The 21,376-nt window shown below is 41.6% G+C and overlaps 1 protein-coding gene across 5 annotated transcripts in view; it reads right to left on the bottom strand.

The window, feature by feature from the left end:
* Nucleotides 1–21,376, bottom strand: part of KIAA0232 (KIAA0232 ortholog) — a 61,525-nt gene that overhangs the window by 12,807 nt on the left and 27,342 nt on the right. For 4 of the 5 annotated variants that reach the window (XM_085850197.1, XM_085850199.1, XM_085850198.1 and 1 more), the window contains one exon: nucleotides 3,690–3,780. In XM_085850197.1, the coding sequence (XP_085706323.1) occupies nucleotides 3,690–3,780 (91 nt within the window). Of the gene's footprint in view, nucleotides 1–3,689; nucleotides 3,781–5,851; nucleotides 5,936–21,376 lie in introns of all 5 variants that reach the window. The other variant, XM_085850201.1, reaches the window with a different exon arrangement.

Here is a 21,376-nt window from a genome sequence, read left to right as displayed (position 1 = left end):
GGGTGCAATATCGAAGCGATAGGCCCACATTCTCAGCTTCATCGTGAGAGATTTCAAAAATCTTAAAGGCCATGGCTCCATGACGTCAAGCTCAGCAAGATGTGAGGCAGGGGAGCCAGCCCAGAAGGGAGAGCAGTACTCCATCAATCTGTGGATGAAGGCCTTGTTTGTGGATAGGAGTTCAGATGTGCCAAGGAAGGATTTTGTGTGACGGAGGACACCCAGTCAGCGGCTGGCTTTGTAAAAAGATCATGGTTGATAATGAGACCCAGGAGTTTGAATGACTGAACTTCCTCAAGCGTATTGTTATGAAACTAGATAGGAGGGTTTGCCAGACGGTCTTTTCAGAGAGATAGTGAGTGAGACTCGGTATGTAACTGAGTCGTGCAACAGTTACTGATCTAAACTCATGGCTCTCAAGTAAGGATTAGTGAAATATCAATACGAATGTATCTTGTGACATTTAACTTTGAGACAGTTTGCTTGATGTAAAAAATTAATCACTGCACAAATTGTATTATGACGAATGAATTTGGAGATTGAAAAACAAAATAAGCTACTTGCACAATTTTAGTCCTTTTGTGACATTAATGACCGGTTCCATTACTGGTTTTCCCCTTCCTCATATGTATTACCGTGTTTGAGCTTGTACTCAGCTTGTTCACTACAGGTTCTTTTCCTTTCGCCTTGTTCTCATTCTTCTCCTCGCCTATTCTTCTTCCAAGTGTCCCTCAACCCTGGGGTTGGTGTGTTTCCCTGCTTTCCACTGTTTTGTTTTTTCTCTTCTGTTCTACTCTGCATTCTATCTTTTCCATGAGCCTCAACTTCATATATAAAAAGGAATACCAGGAAATGTCATCACTGGAAGTGCATATTTTTAGAAGTGCTGTACTGTGGGTGTATGTATGCACTTGCAACATATTCCAACTCACAAGGTCAATATTGTTTTAGAGATAACTCGAAGGGCACTCTTTGACATCACAACGTTGCCAGATATGCCTCCACCCACATTAATACATCATTATACATAATTGTACCAAGTTTCATTAAAATCCCTGAATCAAGATTCAAAACATTAAATAATTCTGGCTGACAAACCATGCATCCGATCAGGTTGAAATATAAAACAAATATTCCCCATCACTAATAGATCATAACTGTGAAGTTTCACACCAATCGATGAAGCGGTTCAAGAGAAATTTTTTTAAAAACATTTTCGCTCAATCCAATATGGCTGCCAGACCATGTGAACAATTAATTATTGGTAAACACCCTAGTATCGCCAAGGCTTGGGAATATGGAGGTGAAGTTTCCCCTCAATCTGTCAAGCCATTCTGGAGAAGAGGATTTTTAAAGGTTTATTCTTCAAAAACTCATAGCTGCCAAGCCATGTGACCTATGACATCATAGGTGGAGAACTTCTTCTTCACAGATAGATGATCATACTCATAATGTTTCGCCTCAATTTATTCAGCCATTTTGGAGAATATTTTTGAAGGTTTTTTGTGAAAAAAAAAAAAGATATGGCTGCCGAAGCACATGAACGATGTCATCAAATTCCCCCCCCCCATACAATTTAGCCCAAGATGACCCCCAAAAATTTTCATATTGATCAGATAAAGAGTTCAACATATGCAATTGTGACATCAATAAAAATTACACTTGTCTCCCATGGGGAGTACTTCACATTTGCCAAGTTTCAATTTTTTCCATGGAGCATTTTTGGAGATACAGAAGTCAATTTTTCCCCTTTTTTCCAATATGGCTACCACAACACATGAGCGATGAAGTCATAATTCTCATTAAAACATTCGACATGAGTAGTCGCACATATGGTGAAAAATTTGTGGCAATCGGATAAGCGGTTGCAGAGAGAACAGAGAAAACTAGAAAGGTACTCAGCAGAGCGCATCCCTCCGCCACGTAATTCCTGATCCATGAGAACAAATCAGGCCCAATACATTTTTGAAATACACTACATGGCCAAAAGTATGTGGACACCTGCTCGTCCAACATCTCATTCAAAAATCATGGGCATTAATATGGAGTTGGTCCCCCCTTTGCTGCTCAAACAAACTCCACTCTTCTGGGAAGGTTTTCCATGAAATGTTGGAACATTGCTGTGGGAATTTGATTGCATTCAGCCACAAGAGCATAGTGAAGTCAGGCACTGATGTTGGGCGATTCAGTCTGGCTCGCAGTCGGCGTTCGAATTCATCCCAAAGGTGTTTGATGGAGTTGAGGTCAGGGGCTCTGTGCAGGCCAATCAAGTTCTTCCACACCGATCTCGACAAACCATTTCTGTATGGACCTCGCTTTGTGCACAAGGTCATTGTCATGCTGAAACAAGAAAGGGCCTTCACCAAACTGTTGCCACAAAGTTGGAAGCACAGAATCGTCGAGAATGTCATTGTATGCTGTAGCATTAAGATTTCCCTTCACTGGAACGAAGGGACCAAGCCTGAACCATGAAAAACAGCCCCAGATCATTACTCCTCCTCCACCAAACTTTACAGTTGGCACTATGCATTCGGGCAGGTCGTGTTCTCCTGGCATCCACCTCACCCAGATTAATCTGTCGGACTGCCAGATGGTGAAGCATGATTCATCACTCCAGAGAATGCATTTCCACTGCTCCAGAGTCCAATGGTAGTGAGCTTTACACCACTCCAGCCGACGCTTAGCATAGCACATGGTGATCTGAGGCGTGTGTGTGGCTGCTCAGCCGTGGAAACCCATTTCATGAAGCTCTCGATGAACAGTGCTTGTGCTGACGTTGCTTCCAGTCGGATGGAACTTGGTAGTGAGTGTTGCAACCAACGACATACGATTTTTCCGTGCTAGCAGTCGGTGGTCCTGTTCTGCGAGCTTGTGTTGCCTACCAATTCGTGGCTGAGCTGTTGTTGCTCATAGACATTTCCACTTCACAATAACAGCACTTACAGTTGACCCGGGCAGCTCAAGCAGGGCAGAAATTTGACAAACTGACTTGTTGGAAAGGAGGCCTCCTGTGATGGTGCCACGTTGAAAGTCACTCAGCTCCTCAGTACGGCCCATTCTTCTGCCAATGTTTGTCTATGGAGATTGCATGGCTGTGTGCTTGATTTTATACACCTGTCAGCAATGGGTGTGGCTGAAATAGCCAAATCCACAAATTAGAAGGGGTGTTCACATACTTTTGGCAATGTGGTATCCTTTAACACAAATTACAAGGATTTCAGTAGACAAAAGACAAACCAAGTACAGTGTATGGAATTTGAACCTGGATTACCAGCTCAAATAAGCCATGGTTTCAGATGGGAATGTTAACCAGCACAAGCTAACTAAATATAAAGAGTTAGTACAGATACACACAGACTGAATATACAGACTATACAGACTGAAGCAAACTTCACAGTCTGGTTTGTGAATCACGATCCTTTTCCAAAAAATAGGGGGTGGAGATTTTCCCACCTCCTGAAACTTGCAAATCGAGGTAACAACCAACAAGGAGGTAAACAATATAGTAGACTTTCCAATGGAGAATCTGCATTCATGTGAAAACTTCACACCCTCTAAACAACAATGAGCAAGCCAGACAACTCGATATTCAAATCAGCAAAACATGAATAAACAGGACAACAGCATATCCTGTTTGCCATCTTGTTGGGTGATCATGACCCTTTTGGACAACACAAAACCAAACATACATCTGAGCTTGGTCTTTTTTGCAGATTGAGGACACATCTTTGCACAAAAGGTGTGCATCAGTTGTAGGTCTGTTACAGCCACTTGGTTCATCTAGAACACAAAGATGAAAAAAAATTAACATTGGCAATATAATAATTTTGCTGGGCATTTTGACATTGCCCTCCCAGTACAAGTATATGCAGGAACTTGTACAGAGTACCTGCATACAATATCCAACATTTGAAATGTACTTAAAGGGGAACCCAAACACAAAAAAAAAAAATTCTGAAAACCATTGAGAATCATTTATGAGGGTCTAATTTGAAGGGAAAAAAAAAATTGAATTTTTTTTTTTTTTTTGCCAATCACAAAATGCAGAAAAAAGCCCAAGTGTCAATTTTTGATTTTGCCAGTGACGTCACATCTGGAATCGATATTGATCCGAACGGCGGTTTTAAATGGAGAAACGGTGCAGGTCGAGCTTGGATTCCGATACTCATTCCACCGTCATTAGCGATGATGAAGGTTCTCAGAATGTTAAAAGTGATGATTGGGATTTTGAAGAAACTTTTGGAGACAAAATTAGTGATGGAAATGCTCAAGGCAGAATTGTGGAGCAGAATCGTTTCGAGCCCTGTGTGAGCGATTCAGCCAAAGGCGGCAGAAGTGTTCGTCAACATGAAAACACACACTGGTCACATTATCACTTCAGCTTGGTAGAGTTTGATTTTCCATTCAATTAAGTGCTCATGAGTGAGGGATTTTGTATTAATAGATGTTGTTTTATTTCCTCACTATAATTCACAGACTGGTGTTTGTGTGCTTGTTTGTGGGTTTGTTTGTTGTGTTCCTACAGTTCTGGGCCAATTACATCCAGATTTGCGACAGAGGATCAACGTAACCCCAATTAATGTATAGGGCTGTTTTTATCTTTGCCGGTGGTCTTGGGAGAGTTAAGAGTGGGGAGGGGGGGGGGGGTGGTGACGCGAATTCTCAATGTAAATGTGCAATGTCTAGCACCTCCTCCAGGTGGGGGAGGGTATTACAAGTTCCACAATTTAGAGTACAGCGTTCCTGTCCCGTTTTCCAGTGTAGTGAGGTGTTTTCAATTATAAGCAGTAGGTATGTTTTTGCTTCATGCACATAACCCAGGTGTTTTTTTTTGTTTTTTTAGCCAATACAGAGCTGTCAGTTGCCCATACACCACCCAAATAAAGGTATGCATCAGCAAAACACATTGCATGCTTGGAACACAATCGCCCGTGGGATGGGTACTCTGCTGGTATTACTCAAACAGCAACACCTGTCATCACCCGACAGCACAGGCACCGCCCAGCACACTCGGACATCATGAACAAAATGGACGACAAATGTTTTGTCCCACCGTCACAGGCTGACCAGGTGTTTTATATGTTATGGGATTGTCCAGTTCCATCCTTTTCCTGGATGCCATTTGTGTCTGTGCTGTGTCCAGTAATGTCCGTGAGGTGTCGATGTCTCTCCCTAGTGGATGGGGATTGTGGAGGCGGCGTGTGGGATAGTGGTGGGGATTGTGGAGGGGGGGGAGGTGTGAGATGGTGATGAGTAATGTGGGGTCATGGTTTATGGGGGATGGTGGAGGGGGGGGGGAGAGGTCCTGAAATTTTTTGCATCCTGGGTCATATCCTCTCAGAGGAGTATATGACACATACATACATACTTTCTCTCCACTATAAATAGATGGTGGTTCATTTAATTTGAAGAAATTTGGGTTGATAGTAGATAATTATATTTCCGATGCTCTTGTGGCAATTGCTTGAGCAATGGCAACAGATGTTTGATTGTATGCATGTGCCGATAACTTGGTCGAGATAGCGTTACAGTTTCGAGCGACGGCTGCTTCTTTTGCTTAATCATGGGGATGGCATCCTCTCTCAATCTTGGCAGACAACCACAAGATCTCGCCATCTCTGTTGTTTCATAACAGTGCTCTGTAAAATGTTCCAAGCACAAAAGCGAACATTTTGTTGGCCCGATCCCCATTCGGGTATTTTGGACAAACCTCGTCCAATTTCTGGCAAACATAAGGTGTTTTGGCCATTGGTGTAGCATGAAACCATCAAGCACCAAGGTTTGTATTACGATAAAAGCAGCAAGGACGCATCGACTCAGCATACGTGTGGAAAATCGAAAAATTATTTACCGTTTGAGTTAAATCGTACCGCGATGTAACCCATATATGGTATGGATCTGGTGGTCTCCTTTGGTGTGTGACATCATGGCTAATCTGAAGAAGAGAAAATTTCAACTTTTAAATGCAAATTTACCTACATTTATTTCAGAAATCAGAAAAAGACACCATATCTATTCTGTAGGGTATTAAGGAATCGATTAGCATTGAGGTGGTCTAAGGTCAAAGTGTTTGGGTTTCCCTTTAAGGAACTTCAACATCTAGAGGCAGATTCTAGCACACAAGCAAATCAACATATTGTCACTTACATCAAGGATTGCATATCCTGTCGTGTAATTGAATGCTTTAACGAATTACTGAAACAAAAATTTATCGTTGGCTTCTGAGGCTTGAGGAATCAAACCAAGAATAGCAGTAATTTATAAGCAATAAAAGGTTCATTATTTTTTTAAATCATTTTAAAGAGAAATCAGAAATGGGGTAAAAATGGGGTGGGAAGTGATGGTTGTACAGAAAAGATATTTCATAATTTCGACTTCCACATTTAAATTCAATTCAAAAAGAAATTCATCAAACATTTCAGACACAATGTGTTGGAGAAGTATTACCTTTGATAAAAGAGAAATACAACATAATGCAAAAAATTTATTGAAAGTAATGATGCGAGATCGTCACTAAACAGAAAAAAAAGATGAACAGTAAGTTAAAGATCTCAGGATATAGTTAACAAATGCTTGTAAGGAATCAGTCACAGAAGTTTATCTGATCATAATTACAAACGGTAAATGCAACATCTGATCCTCTTCCCCTTTGTGAAGCTGCACAATGTCTGCCATAAAATATATTTAAGCTTGGTAAAATTTGATGATTATTTTCTAAATAATTTCGAAGAATAAAAACGATCTTTACTTTTGAGCATTTCTTTTCATTTTCATCAACTTTAATATTTTCAGTATGACATTATTATTACAGTGCGTAATACCTCAGGTATTACTACAGCGCAGCTTAACCACCTGTGAAAATGTAATTGTGTATGATCTTTCTCAACTTTAACCCCATGCTCCACTCCAGAGCCAGCTGTTTTCACAGAGATGTCAAAGCCTGCTTCACTCATTGCATTTTTTTTACACGTCAATGCAACTCAAACTAGAAGGGCACTCGGTGGAGCGCATACCTCCACCACGTAATGCCTGATCCACGAGAACATAAGAACATATCGGGATCAATACATTTTTGAAATATCATGCCATACAGTACAATATCGTTTTTGGCCCTGTCTATCAATGGTGAAGAATCACTTAAAAAATTCTAGTAGTCGTATCTGGATCCGGATCTTCACCAAAATCTAATCAGTTTGTCCTTGTCACACACTGAACTTGTCCACAAAATTTCATCTGGATCAGTCAACAACTTTTTGAGATATCTTGTACACAGACAAACAGACAGACAAGCCGGGAGGCGATGAGGGATCTGCTAGGATCGAAGCGCTGGATACGATGCTTTTCATTCTGACTGATCCACTGACGAAGATTCATTGCCAAGACGTATTGGTTCACATAGAATTGTTCCTCTGCCTGGCAAGATTTTTCCTATTGCGTATTTTGCCAACTGGCTGTTAGCCAACAAAAATTTGCCAATTTTGCCAACAAAACCGAAATCAAAAATCGGCTCGAGTAGAATTTTCTAAATATCTCGGTGTTTAATTCCGAAGTCTCGTTTCTCCACATCCAAAACTGTAGGACAAGTATTGAAAATAGTGAACATAGGTCAAGAAAAAGTATTTTTTCGAATTTTGCGTATTTCAGCTCTGACACCCATGGTGATCGAATCTGGAAAAATGCTGCGTCATTATCTGTAGTAGTAGTGTAAAAATCTGTAGTAGTCATTAAACTCTATCCATACACCGAATTTGAACGTTCCACCGTCGACGGTTTCCGAGGTCAAGGTCACTTAACATATTCCCTGGTTCACAACCTTTCCGCATTCGGAGGGCTGCCATTCAGAAACGATGAGAGATAGAGGACGTTATGCTGTCGCAATAACTAGATGGGGGTGCAAGGAATAGGCAGGAGTTGGTCCGGTTGCTATACCTATCATGGAAGCCGCGCTACGTCAGGTACCGTTTGGGTTCTTAAAACGCGGTTTTTCAGCCGCTGCATCGCAATGGGTGGTTGCTTAGCAATGAAAGTCAAACGCGCACACTCCCAGCGCATACGGCACCTGTTCGCCAAGTTTCATCGAAATCGGTTTGCTGGTTTGTGCTGTGGAGCCTCGCATTGCAGACACACACACACACACACACACACACACACACACACACACACACACACACACACACACACACACACACACACACACACACACACACACACACACACACACACACACACACACACACACATCTTGCGAATCCCAACAGACAAAAAGGGGTGAAAACATTACCTCCTTCACTTTCGGTGGTGGAGGCAATGAGTTGTTAACCATAATTTTTTATATCCACTTCCTATAAATCTCACCAATGAACGATGGAAAATGTTTTCAGTTGGTCTGCAAGTGTGATATAAAATTGACATGCACCGATAAAAACTCGAATTCTGCCAAGCAAAAATATATTTGATTATTATGGTGAGGGACTGTCAAACTGGAAAGTGTGGTTTGGGAGAGTGGGAGTTTTGTGCAAACATGTTTGTAAATGCGTAAAATAGTCTCCGTGAATAGGTGTGCTGGACTGTGAGTCAGTAGTCTAATACAGGAGCCAACAAGAAAAAGAGCAATCAGAGATTGCAAACCCTCGCCAGGACTTCTTTTGAGTGGTGTATTTTTATAGGTTTTCAGGTAAATCCAATATAGCTGACAAACCATGTGACTTATGATGTCATGTGTGTGACTTTTGTTCCTCATGGATGGGCGGTCATATGTGTAAAGTTTCGCCTTGATCTTTTCAGCCATTTCAGAGAAGAAGATATTTGAAGGTTTTTTTTTTAATTAAAAAAAAGATATGGCTGCCGAATCATGTGACCGATGATGTCATGAATTTATTTTTTCTGTGGACCATTTTATCCCTCGATGAACATCAAAAATTTTCATACTAATCGGATGTGGCGTTCTACATATGCAATTATGACGTCACAACGAGGGCAGCTATGACGGCATAAAAAAAATCACACATTCTAAATGAGGAGTACTTTCTATGTTTCAAATTTTTCCTTGGTTCGGTTTCAGAGATACAAAAGTCCAAAGGTTTTCTGTTTTTCCAATATGGCTGCGACACCACATGACCTATGACATCATAATTATCAATGAAACATTCCACATGAGTCGTCGTTTCAATCCGTCAAGCGGTTGTGGAGAAAAACACGAAAGTTCTGTGCGGACAAACAGACAGACAAACAAACAAATAAACGGACCCAAATACAATCCCCTCTCCGAATCCTTCGGCGAGGGGAACTAGTGGACCCACAACCCAAAGTCTCTCCTCTCTCCCACCCCACCCACCTCCCCCCCCCCTTAACAAAGTTACATGATGAATGCATGGAAAATGGAGCCAATGTTCCAAAAACTCTGTTTTCTGTAAGCGTTGGTTGCATTGCGTTTCACATATCAGGAATAAATGGCCTCAACCTCGCTTCACTCAGCCAAATTCGGGCGCAATTAAACCAAGACAGAGCTTTGAATAAAAGAAAGTCCATGGGTAAAAAAAACCTCTTCATTAATTTTCTCTGAAATGTCCTTTCAATATCATTGTATTTTTTAAAATATCGAACAATAATGATCGTGAATCCATTTACACTGTCCGCCACCATTGGGCTATCGTGAAAGCGACATTTCGTGAAAATGTAATGTCATAGCTCCAGTACAGAAAGCAAGATGCAGCGATGTCTTGTGTACGGCTGTGTCAATGAGAGGGGAAAGTGCAGTAAAAGTTTTTTCCATATCCCAAATTCAGATAAATATCCAGAGAAGAAAGAGTTAACAATGTTGTGCTTTAATAATATAGGAACTGGTCATACTGTTAGCAAATTTTATTTTGGAAGGCACAAAATAGTTTGCCAAGACCACTTCGAGCCTTGGTGTTTTCAAACGGTGTAACAAAGACAGGCCGATCTATTAGGACACGATGTGAAAAAGATAACATTGGTAGAAGATGCGTATTGAGCAATTTTTCAACATAATTCTCTGAAAACTGACAAGAACAGAGAGGAAAGAGCTGTTAAAAGTGACATGAAAAAGGTAATAAATCTTATGGCAGGTGTTGTATTGGATATTTTGTATACATATGGTTAGTATCAACATTAAAAAAAAGATGGGACAATACTGAGCAGGTATGCAAAATATCAAGTGCCAACTCACCCAACCCCTTCCAATCAATAAATTGATGAAAAGAGCAACTAAAATGACTCGGTCCACCATGTTCTCGACCTCAAAAACTAGAATTACACAAGAACAGTCAATTTCGTACAATTTATCACATAAACCGAATCGAATAACGATTTATCACAATGGCAACAGCACCCTTTTGTGCTGATACAGCGTCGGCTGCAAGATTGTAAGCGAAGCAGTACCACTGTTGGTTTCTCCATTGTGTTCACCATGTACTCTGGGCGAGTTTCCCAAGTTGAGGTCTCATTACTTTCACACTTTAGAATTTAGATGATGGAATATATGCTGGCCCATGAATAAATTACTCAAATAAGTTATGCTAATGCCATAACAAATCTGATGAAGATTTCAATTACATTTGAATGAAATGAAATAAATACTTATGTTGAACTTTATCAAAGAACTACATTTACCACGAAGAAAATGCTGAGAACAAACCCTCGAATCATTATCAAATTATTTCTTTTCAGCCTGACTGATGGCATAAATCAACAACCGTCGGCATTTCTCCATCTACTATCTTGTCTGATCACATTGGTGTGTCTTAAGTTTTGCAATTTGAAATAATTTTACATTGTTCTCTCCCCCATCATTATCTACACATTCCACAACCATACACGGAATAAAACCCAGGTATCTTGTGATTAAATTTGGTAAAACAAAATGTAAAATGTACATTAAAGGCAGACAGATCGTGAAGATACAACACTGACAACACAACACACTTACAATGTTACTGTCCCAACAACAATTTGTGTACACCAAAATAGCAGCAGCTACAGTTCCCAGGAAAGAGGTCTGGCGAATGACATCATATTCAATACGGTCTATTGTAAATGCCAGTCATGGCAATACACACGTTCCCGTGGAGTCAGTATTTATTCACAATGTCTGCATGAGCAACAGTCTAAGTCTAAGCCTTCCCTGCCCACGTTCTCCTTGACACTGTCATTATCATTGTCACTCTGTTTTCCGAAATAGATGCGGTTTGAACATTATTTATATCTCTGCTTCACTGTATTATGGTTCAAAAGAATATGGTTCTATTCCAGCAGAAAAAAATCCATCGATACGGCAAGGCATATTCCAAGGTGGCAGCTCAGTAACAGCCTTCTGGTGCTGTGACGTCACTTCCAGAAGCACTTACAAAAGTTATATGGCATTATACAGTAGCTCTCAGAAACGGAAATTTTTGTCAAAATTTGTTCTTTCTACTCGGCACATTACCAAAAATCTTACATGCGCATTGGATGATGTGTGTGTGTGTGTGTGTGTGTGTGTGTGTGTGTGTGTGTGTGTGTGTGTGTGTGTGTGTGTGTGTGTGTGTGTGTGTGTGTGTGTGTGTGTGTGTGTGTGTGTGTGTGTGTGTATATATATATATATATATATATATATATATATATATATATATATATATATATATATATATATATATATACAGTAAGTCCTCGCTTTTCGCAAGGGTTGCGTTCCTGGAAAACCTTATGATAAGCGAAACTGTGTGAAACAAAACATATTTTCCCATAGAAACCAATGTGTTAAAGGGGGGATGCGTTTTTGGCTCGGAATTTTTTGGACATAAACACAAATAAACAAAACACACTCCTCGAGTCATGGCGACTTACCCCGAGGCTGGAGGAACGGAGTTGATTGCGGTGGACAAGTCACACTTGCGGAGTGGCAGAATCGTCCCCCTCTTCACTTGACACTGTGCTGTCACTTTCTTCACCAGCGGGAACGGTCTCTTGGCAGCTGGTTGAAGGAGCATCCTGGATGGTGGATGGTGTTGGTGCTGCATCTTTTGGCTTGAAAAATGCATGGAGAGTGGGCAGGATGGCTTTCTTTTTCTTTGCTGCATAAAGTTCCTTGTAGCAACAAAGGGCATCATTTACAACACAGCTAAAATCAGTGCTCCTTTCAAGATTTGGATCTTGCTCAATAACAAATTCTATGGCACTTTCAAACGAGCTGAGGATTTGGCTGAGGTTTTTCATGGTGAGATGCTCGGATGAAGGTGTCACAGCATCTTCTTCTTCCTCAAGAGCCCACTGCTGTTCCAACTCCATAAGATCTTCATTGCTTAAGGGTTCTGCATGAGACTCCAGTAAGTCATCCACGTCCTCTTCGTCAACCTCTTCAAAACCAGCCTCCTGCGCCAGGTCTACAATTTGACTTGTAATCAACGGAACATCAGCAAACCCCGTGAAATTGTGGACACACTCGGGCCACACTTTCTTTCACACAGCGTTCATTGTGGAGGCACTCCCCTCCGCCCATGAATCCTTCAAGTTTTCCAAAGCCATTTTTATGTTGTATGTTCGCCAAAACTCCTTGATTGATACCTTTTCCTTATCAGTTTTTTTGATAAGCTGAAACATGGTATGTTCAACATAATGGGCTTTAAAAGCAGCAATAACTCCCTGATCCAGAGGCTGTAAAAGTGAGGTAGTATTTGGTGGTAAAAATACTACCTGCACATTTTCACACCAGTCTTCCATTTGCTGAGGATGGGCAGGAGCATTGTCTACAAGCAGCAAAGATTTGTTGTCAATGTTGTTCTCCTTGGAGATACTTCTCAACATGATTGGAGAAGTAATTGATCACGTAATCGTGGGTCAATGCCCTAACAAACGAACCGCTTTTTCTTGTATCACAGCAAGAGATAAAGGCATGCGACGTTTAGTTTGATCTTCTATCCACACACATAATAAACGCTCCATGTTGTGCATGGCACCATCTCTCATTCTCGTTAGTGTCGTTGCACTCGAACTGGTCGCAATCTGTGATATTATCTTTATCTTTGCCGAACTTTGAACGATCGAATGTACAGTCGATGCAGCGATTGCTGCGTGCGGCCGATTTCCGTTGTCCCTTCACCTCGTTCATGTCTTTTAATTATATCCAATTTCACCTTCAATGTGACAGCCTTTCGTTGTCTCTTGAAACGAGGTGTGCTCGGCAAAAGACTTGCGGGTCGCTTGGGATTCATACTGGAAGGTATGCAGGCGAGCGTGAAGAGAATACGTACAGTACAGAATACAGTACATGCGCAGCAAAGTGAAAGTGTGTTTATGCGCATCCTGTGTGATTGTTGTTTTTTGCAGGCAGTTTGAAACTTTTTTTTGCGTTTTTCCTTGCAATGACATTACGATAGGCATAAAATGTTTGCGATAATTGAAAAATTGGTTATTAAAACTAAATTACGAATAATCGAAACTACGATATGCGAACTTCCGGTTAGCGAGGACTTACTGAATATATATATACTGAAACGCAAAATAAACTTACCACCTTTTAAACCTTCAAATATCAACAATAAAACTGCGTGTAGTAAATGTGTGAACTTATTTGTGGACAATAGTGTCCTCACTGTCAGACAAAACAGTCACGGATGGTCACTTGAACCTTCAATGGTCACTTCATAGCACAGCTGTTGAACAGCCGTTTTGACTGTCAGTGATTAGCCAAGGGGCACGGGATGATTTTAATGAGCTGCACGTGATGTCTTGATATTGGCTTTAAAAAGGCCAGTGCAAAATGGGCATTTCAATCAACATGCCACGATTGTCAAGGGATCAACGGCAGTGTGCCTTGGGCATGCTGCAAGGCAGATTGAGCTACCGTGAGGTGGCACGTCGCCTTGGCTGTTCACACCAGACGATATCGGCCCTGGTGGACAGAGACACCCTCCACAACTCTGCAGATGACAGACCTCGATCAGGGAGGCCAAGAGTCACCACTGCAAGGCAGGATAGGCAGATGGTCCTAAGTCAGATGGCTTCAGACATTGAGCACTGAGTGGGACAGAATCCAGCAGCAATCCATCCAAAGATGGTAGGCAGTATGCACGACGATGCACTGCCTGTATCCAAAACAATGGTGGCCACACACGCTATTGAAATGGGACTGACATTGCACTCTGTGCTGTTCTTTACTGTAGAACAAACTTATGAGATGGTGTATCTTGGTCAAAAACTTGACATGTCATCAATAAAATGCCAATGTTTCAATTAGCAATTGTTGGTTTGTTTTATTTTGAACTGTTACAATTTTATTACATTTCAAACAAGTGGTAAGTTTCTTTTGCGTTTCAGTATATATGTGGACACCTGGTCGTCCAAAATCTCATTTCAAAATCATGGGCATTAATATGGAGTTGGTCCCCCCTTTGCTGCTACAACAGCCTTCACTCTTTTGGGAAAGCTTTCCACAAGATGTTGGAACATTGCAGCGGGAATTTGCTTCCATTCAGCCACAAGTGCATTAGTGAGTGCAATGGGTGTGGCACTGACATAGCCAAATCCAATTATTAGATGGGGTGTCCACATACTTTTAGCCATGTCGTGTGTGTGTGTGTGTGTGTGTGTGTGTGTGTGTGTGTGTGTGTGTGTGTGTGTGTGTGTGTGTGTATATATATATATATATATATATATATATATATATATATATATATATATATATATATATATATATATATATATATATATATATATATATATATATATATATATATATATATACACATATATATATATATATATATATATATACACATATATATATATATATATATATACATATATATATATATACATATATATATATATATATATATATATATATATATATATATATATATATATATATGTATATATATATATATATATATATATACATATATATACACGTGTATGCATTATCAAAGCTTTTCAACCTGTACTCAAGATAAAAGCACAAGCAGATGAAGAAGAAGCACCAAACTCTCGTTTATAAAGTTACAATTTAATGTCCTCAACGTTGATTGGTTGAGACAAAGAAAGGACAGCATTACCTGATTGCTAGAACCATGGAGCATCATGAATAATGAGTAGGCAGAAATGAACAATCGTGAATAATGATTAGGTGGAGATGAATCACCAAAGTACCGTCAGAAACATGACAATTAACTTGGGGCTAGTTGGGGGGGGGGGGTGTGTCATTATGACTCATCTGATTGTGGTAGAGTTGTCACATAGTCAAGCCATCATATTGAAAATAGATATAAAGTTTGGACAAATTCCTTCTGTCCACAAAGAATGGGATTGGTTGACCTGATGAATGTGTCCTCCATTGCACGAAGGTGAGCTAAACTGCGTCCTCAACTCAAGATTTTACACCTACCAATACGATATTGCTCTGCACACTGAGGATTATTCAGCAAATAGTAATCAATTGCAAAGGCACAGGGAATAGTTGTCGAACGATGTACTCTACCGGTCAAAAGTTTTAGAACACCCCCACTATCCAGTTATTACTGAAATTTAAGCAGTTCAAGTCCAGTGAATAACCTGAAATGGTACAAAGCTAAGCGGTATACTGCAAGAGGTTAACAAAAAGAAGTTTAGGTTACCAAAACTGAAAAAAATAATGAAAATTTCAGAGTTGTTAAAAAGGCCCTTTTCAGGGAACAAGTAATGGGTGAGGAACTACAGCTGTTCTGCAGAAATGGAAGTAAATTAAGCCTTGAAAGTTGATGCAAACAATTCCTACAGGTGTCCCAACTTTTGTTGATTAGTTACAAACCTTCTGTATAAAAGCAATGGAGGAACAGACTGTGTTGCAACACCCTCTGAAGCATTATTTGGACAATATTGCACTGCAGGAAGTAGTATATTGCTGTCATAATGGTGAGAAAAAGACAATCAACAAAGGAAGACAGACAGACCATGATAACCCTTAAAAGTGTAAATCTTTCCTTGAGATAAATTGCAAAGTAAGCCAAGGTGTCAGTGAGAACAGTTTCCTGCACCATCAAAAGGCACTTGGAAACTGGAGGAAACTGCCAGGAAGAGGTCTGGCAGACCCAAAGCCACAACACAATCAGAAGCCAAGTTTCTGAGAGTCAACAGCTTGCGTGATAGGCAACTCACAGGACAGCAGCTTCAAGCACAGTTTAACACTGGTCGAAGTAAGGAAGACTCAGTTTCAACTGTGAAGAGAAGACTTTGAGCTGCATGTTTGACAGGTCGAGTAACAGTAAGAAAGCCATTGTGAAGATTGCAAAATAAGAAAAAGAGGCTTGCCTGGGCCATGAAGCACTACCAGTGGACTACTGAAAACTGGAAGAAGGTCTTATGAACCGATGAATCAAAATTTGAAATCTTCGGTTGATCACGCAGGGTTTTTGCACGCCGTCGAGTAGGCGAAAGGATGGTTCCTCAGTGGGTGACACCAACTGTCAAACATGGAGGAGGAAGCGTGATGATCTCGGGCTCTTTTGCTGGATCCAGAGTCGGCAACTTCCACAGAGTGACTGGCACCCTGAACCAAACGGGTGACCACAGCATTTTGCAGCACCATGCAATACTCTCTGGTCTACACCGAGTTGGTCAGGGGTTCATCCTACAGCAAGATAACGACCCAAAACATACCTCCAGGCTATGTCAGAACTACCTTAGAAGAAAAGAACCAGACCGTAAGCTTCAAATCATGGAATAGCCAGCACAGTCTCCAGACTTAAACCCCATCGAGTTGGTTTGGGATGAACTGGACAGAAGGGTGAAAGCAAAGCAACGTCCAAGTGCAACACATTTGTGGGAACTTCTGCAAGTGTTGGAAAGAAGTTTCTGAACAATATTTGATTTCCATTGTAGAAAGAATGCCACTATTATGTTCAGCTGTTATATCTGCAAAAGGTGGCTACTTTGATGAGTCAAAAATTTAGATTAAATTTTGTTCAACAAAACGATTCCATTATTTTTTTCCATCTGCAATTGTTTATTTGTTCTATGCTTTAATTTCAGAGTACATTGAAACATTAAACTGCTTAAATTTCAGAAAAAACTGAAAAATGGGGGTGTTCAAAAACTTTCGACCGGTAGAGTGCATTCTTACAAGCCTGAGTTGGTCGTCTGTTTGGTTGACTGACCCCGTCTGATCCCCAAAAAGGACGTGTTGTTCAATGCGATCCTTCAATCTTAAAGATGTGCAGCATCACACTGGCACTGAAATTCGTAAATAACACTGAACATCAAATTTCAAAAAATTTTTTTCCTGGAGATGTGTAAAGTGATTAAGACTAATTTGGGTACGCTGATTTCAAAAATCATAACCGTTTTGCTGTATCACGTCAGGATTTTCAGGAACAGAAATATTCCCATTGCCTAGAAGTCAGGATTTCAATGAAATTTACATATGTCTTTAACCTGTCTATTTCATACAATTGTTGTTAACTTGTGTTATATTTCTTTCTTTCAGATAAAGATGAGTAGGCGTTCCTGTACCAATCATCCTGACAACTTCCATTATGTCTGTGGTCGGTATACCAAAAAAGATCAACAGCGAAGTATATCTACAGCAGTGAAAATGAAGGCCGCCTACTTTCACTACTTCGGGTGTAAGGTGGGGGACCAAGAACAGAGCTGGGCACCACACATCTGCTGCACAAGCTGTCACACAACCTTGACTCAGTGGTTGGTGGGCAAGCGCGCGAGCATGCCATTTGCGGTGCCCATGATATGGCGTGAGCCGCAGAATCATCATGATGATTGTTATTTCTGCTGCACAAGCATCGCCGGCTTCAACAAGAAGAATAAAGGTCACATCAAGTACGCTGACTGCGTCTCTGCTCGTAAACCTGTGCCTCATGATGACGAGAACCCCGTTCCAACCCCTTCAGCTGATGAGAACATAGCTGTAAGCAGTGGTGAAGAGGATGGTGATGATGAACCTTTTGAACCCGACACTCAAGAATCACACCTTCTGAACCAGGGAGACTTAAATGATCTTGTAAGAGATCTCTCGCTGTCAAAGGCGAAGGCAGAGCTGCTTGGATCAAGGCTGCAGCAGTGGAATCTACTTGAACCTAACACCAAGATATCCTTGTTCAGAGCACGTCACAAAGACATGGCTGAGTTCTTTGAGATGGAAGACACGATGACATTCTGCAGTGACATCAACGGTCTGTTGAAAGAACTTGGGTGTGATCACGATCCTGCAGACTGGCGCCTCTTCATCGACTCGGGGAAGAACAGCTTGAAGGCTGTTTTGCTCCACAATGGCAACGAGAAACCATCAGTCCCACTGGCTCACGCGTTCGGCATGACAGAGACCTATGAGACTATGCGGCAGCTGCTTGATTCCATCAAGTACAATGACTTCAACTGGCACATCTGCGGAGACTTGAAAGTGGTGGCGCTGTTGTTAGGGCTGCAGTCAGGCTACACGAAATACATGTGCTTCCTTTGTCTCTGGGATAGCAGAGACGACAAGAATCACTGGACGAAGAAAGATTGGGAAGAGCGAAAAGAGCATGTACCTGGTCGACACAACGTGAAGCATGTCGCCCTTGTCGACCCAGCCAAGGTTTTCCTTCCACCACTCCACATAAAGCTCGGCTTGATGAAAAGTTTTGTACGGGCAATGGATCTGAATGGGCGTGGGTTTTTATACCTCAAGGAAAAGTTTGGCAACACCTTGTCGGAGGCCAAGATCAAGGCTGGTGTCTTTGTTGGACCGCAAATCCGACAGATTATGAAGGACGAAACTTTTCCGACAACTCTAAACCCCAAAGAGCTGGCAGCGTGGAGGAGCTTCAAAGCTGTGACGGACAACTTCTTGGGGAACGAGCGCGCGGACAACTATGAAGAAATAGTGCAGCAGCTGCTGGAGTCCTTCAGGAAACTTGGCTCCAGGATGTCCCTGAAAATCCATTTCCTACACCAGCACCTGAACTTCTTCCCTGACAACTTGGGAGCAGTCTCGGACGAGCACGGCGAGCGATTCCACCAAGAGATTTCACTCATGGAGACGCGTTACCAAGGGCGGCACAACCCGAACATGATGGGCGATTTCTGCTGGTTCCTGCATCGTGAAACTGACACAGAGCAGCACAAACGCAAAGCCAAATGCCTAAAGCATTTTTAATTACATTCTAGTGGAGTTTTTCTGTAATTTCTATAATTTTGAAGCATTCATGATGAAATAAATGAATAAATGAATTTTTGTAAATTTCATTGAATCCTGACTTCTAGGCAAATGGGAATATTTCTGTTACTGAAAATCCTGACGTGATACAGCAAAACAGTTATGATTTTTGAAATCAGCGTACCCAAATTAGTCTAAATCACTTTACACATCTCCAGTAAAAAATTTTTGTTGTTCAGTGTAATCGAACTTGCATGAGAGGTGGGCAGAACATCTTTTTGGACTGACGGAAGCAACAGGCGGGTGGTGAAAATCACTTGTGGTTGAACAGCATAGTAAGAATGGGAGGGACACTGTTTGATCTGGTTTTCAAAACATTGAAACACTTTGACTTCCCAAGTAGACGTAAGTACACCGAACATTTACCAGATCAGATTATAGGATTCTTTGGTGGGTTCAGAAGGATTTTGTATATATGTATATATATATATATATATATATATATATATATATATATATATATATATATATATATATATATATATATATATATATATATATATATATATATATATATATATATATATATATATATATATATATATATACACACACACACACACACACACACACACACACACACACACACACACACACACACACACACACACACACACACACACACACACACACACACACACACACACACACACACACCTATTGATGATCTGCTCAGGATACCTATTCACAAGAAGAATAGTCTTGATGGTCTCAATTTAAGCATAGAGTTTATTTGTGGAGTCGATCTTTCATGCTCTATTGACCAAGATACCAATCAATCCAATATTGTATCTCAAGGAACTGTAAGAGTTCCACCGAGTACACTGTCTGGTAAAATCACTTACGGTTGACTGTGGTTTTATAAGCGGCGGCCGATTTTTCAACGAATACGTCCAAGAAGGGAAGTACACCACATCACACCATTTGAAAGCCTTTATCCTTGAGCATGGGTCAGCTTTTTGTGGGCTCCAGTCATGGTACCCTTTCTTGTGGTAATGTTTTTTTATGGCCGGATGCCCTTCCTGACGCCAACCCTTTAGTCACCTTCGACCCGGCAGGGATAATTACCAGTATACTGGTGCTCATTTCGCCGACCTTCGGAAGCATGACAGGCTGAGTCAACCCCCCTGCTGCTAACTCAGTGGCCAGCAGGACTCGAACTCAGGACCCCAAGGGTCCCAAACCACCGCCTTAACCACTAAGCCACACCAGGCTCATCAAGAAGGGGAGTACACCGGAGCGTTCCATCTCTATGGTGAACTCTAGGGATGGATGTAGAGAGTTCAGGTATGCCAAGAAGACTTTACACACTGAAGTTGAATCAAAGACAGCAAATATGTCATCCACGTGCTGATATAATAGATGGAAGGGGTTGAACTCCAGGATGTGGATCTGCAAAGGCACATTTTTCACAGAAACCTACAAAGATGTTTGCCAAGAGGGGATCCCATTGCGACACCATCGATCTGAGTATACATTGAATTATTGAAAATAAACTCGACAGAACGGGTTGCCATATTCATCTATCTATAATTCCAGCAATGTGCGTGTGTGTGTGTCTGTGTGTGTCTGTGTGTGTCTGTGTGTGTCTGTGTGTGTCTGTGTGTGTCTGTGTGTGTCTGTGTGTCTGTGTGTCTGTGTGTCTGTGTGTCTGTGTGTCTGTGTGTCTGTGTGTGCGTGTGTCTGTGTGTGCGTGTGTCTGTGTGTGCGTGTGTCTGTGTGTGCGTGTGTCTGTGTGTGCGTGTGTCTGTGTGTGCGTGTGTGCGTGTGTCGCTGTGTGTGCGTGTGTCGCTGTGTGTGCGTGTGTCGCTGTGTGTGTGCGTGTGTCTGTGTGTGCGTGTGTCTGGCTGTGCGTGTGTCTGTCTGTGCGTGTGCCTGCCTGTGCGTGTGTCTGTCTGTGCGTGTGTCTGTCTGTGCGTGTGTCTGTCTGTGCGTGTGTCTGTCTGTGCGTGTGTCTGTCTGTGCGTGTGTCTGTCTGTGCGTGTGTCTGTGTGCGGGTGTGTCTGTGTGGCCGTGTGGCTGTGTGCGCGTGTGTCTGTGTGCGCGTGTGTCTGTGTGCGCGTGTGTCTGTGTGCGCGTGTGTCTGTGTGCGCGTGTGTCTGTGTGCGCGTGTGTCTGTGTGCGCGTGTGTCTGTGTGCGCGTGTGTCTGTGTGCGCGTGTGTCTGTGTGCGCGTGTGTCTGTGTGCGCGTGT

This window comes from Eptatretus burgeri, chromosome 12, assembly GCF_056783735.1.
Source record: "Eptatretus burgeri isolate ZD-2024b chromosome 12, Ebu_testis_v1, whole genome shotgun sequence".
In the NCBI taxonomy this organism is placed as follows: domain Eukaryota; kingdom Metazoa; phylum Chordata; class Myxini; order Myxiniformes; family Myxinidae; genus Eptatretus; species Eptatretus burgeri.
This window is presented reverse-complemented; position numbering and strand designations above follow the sequence as displayed.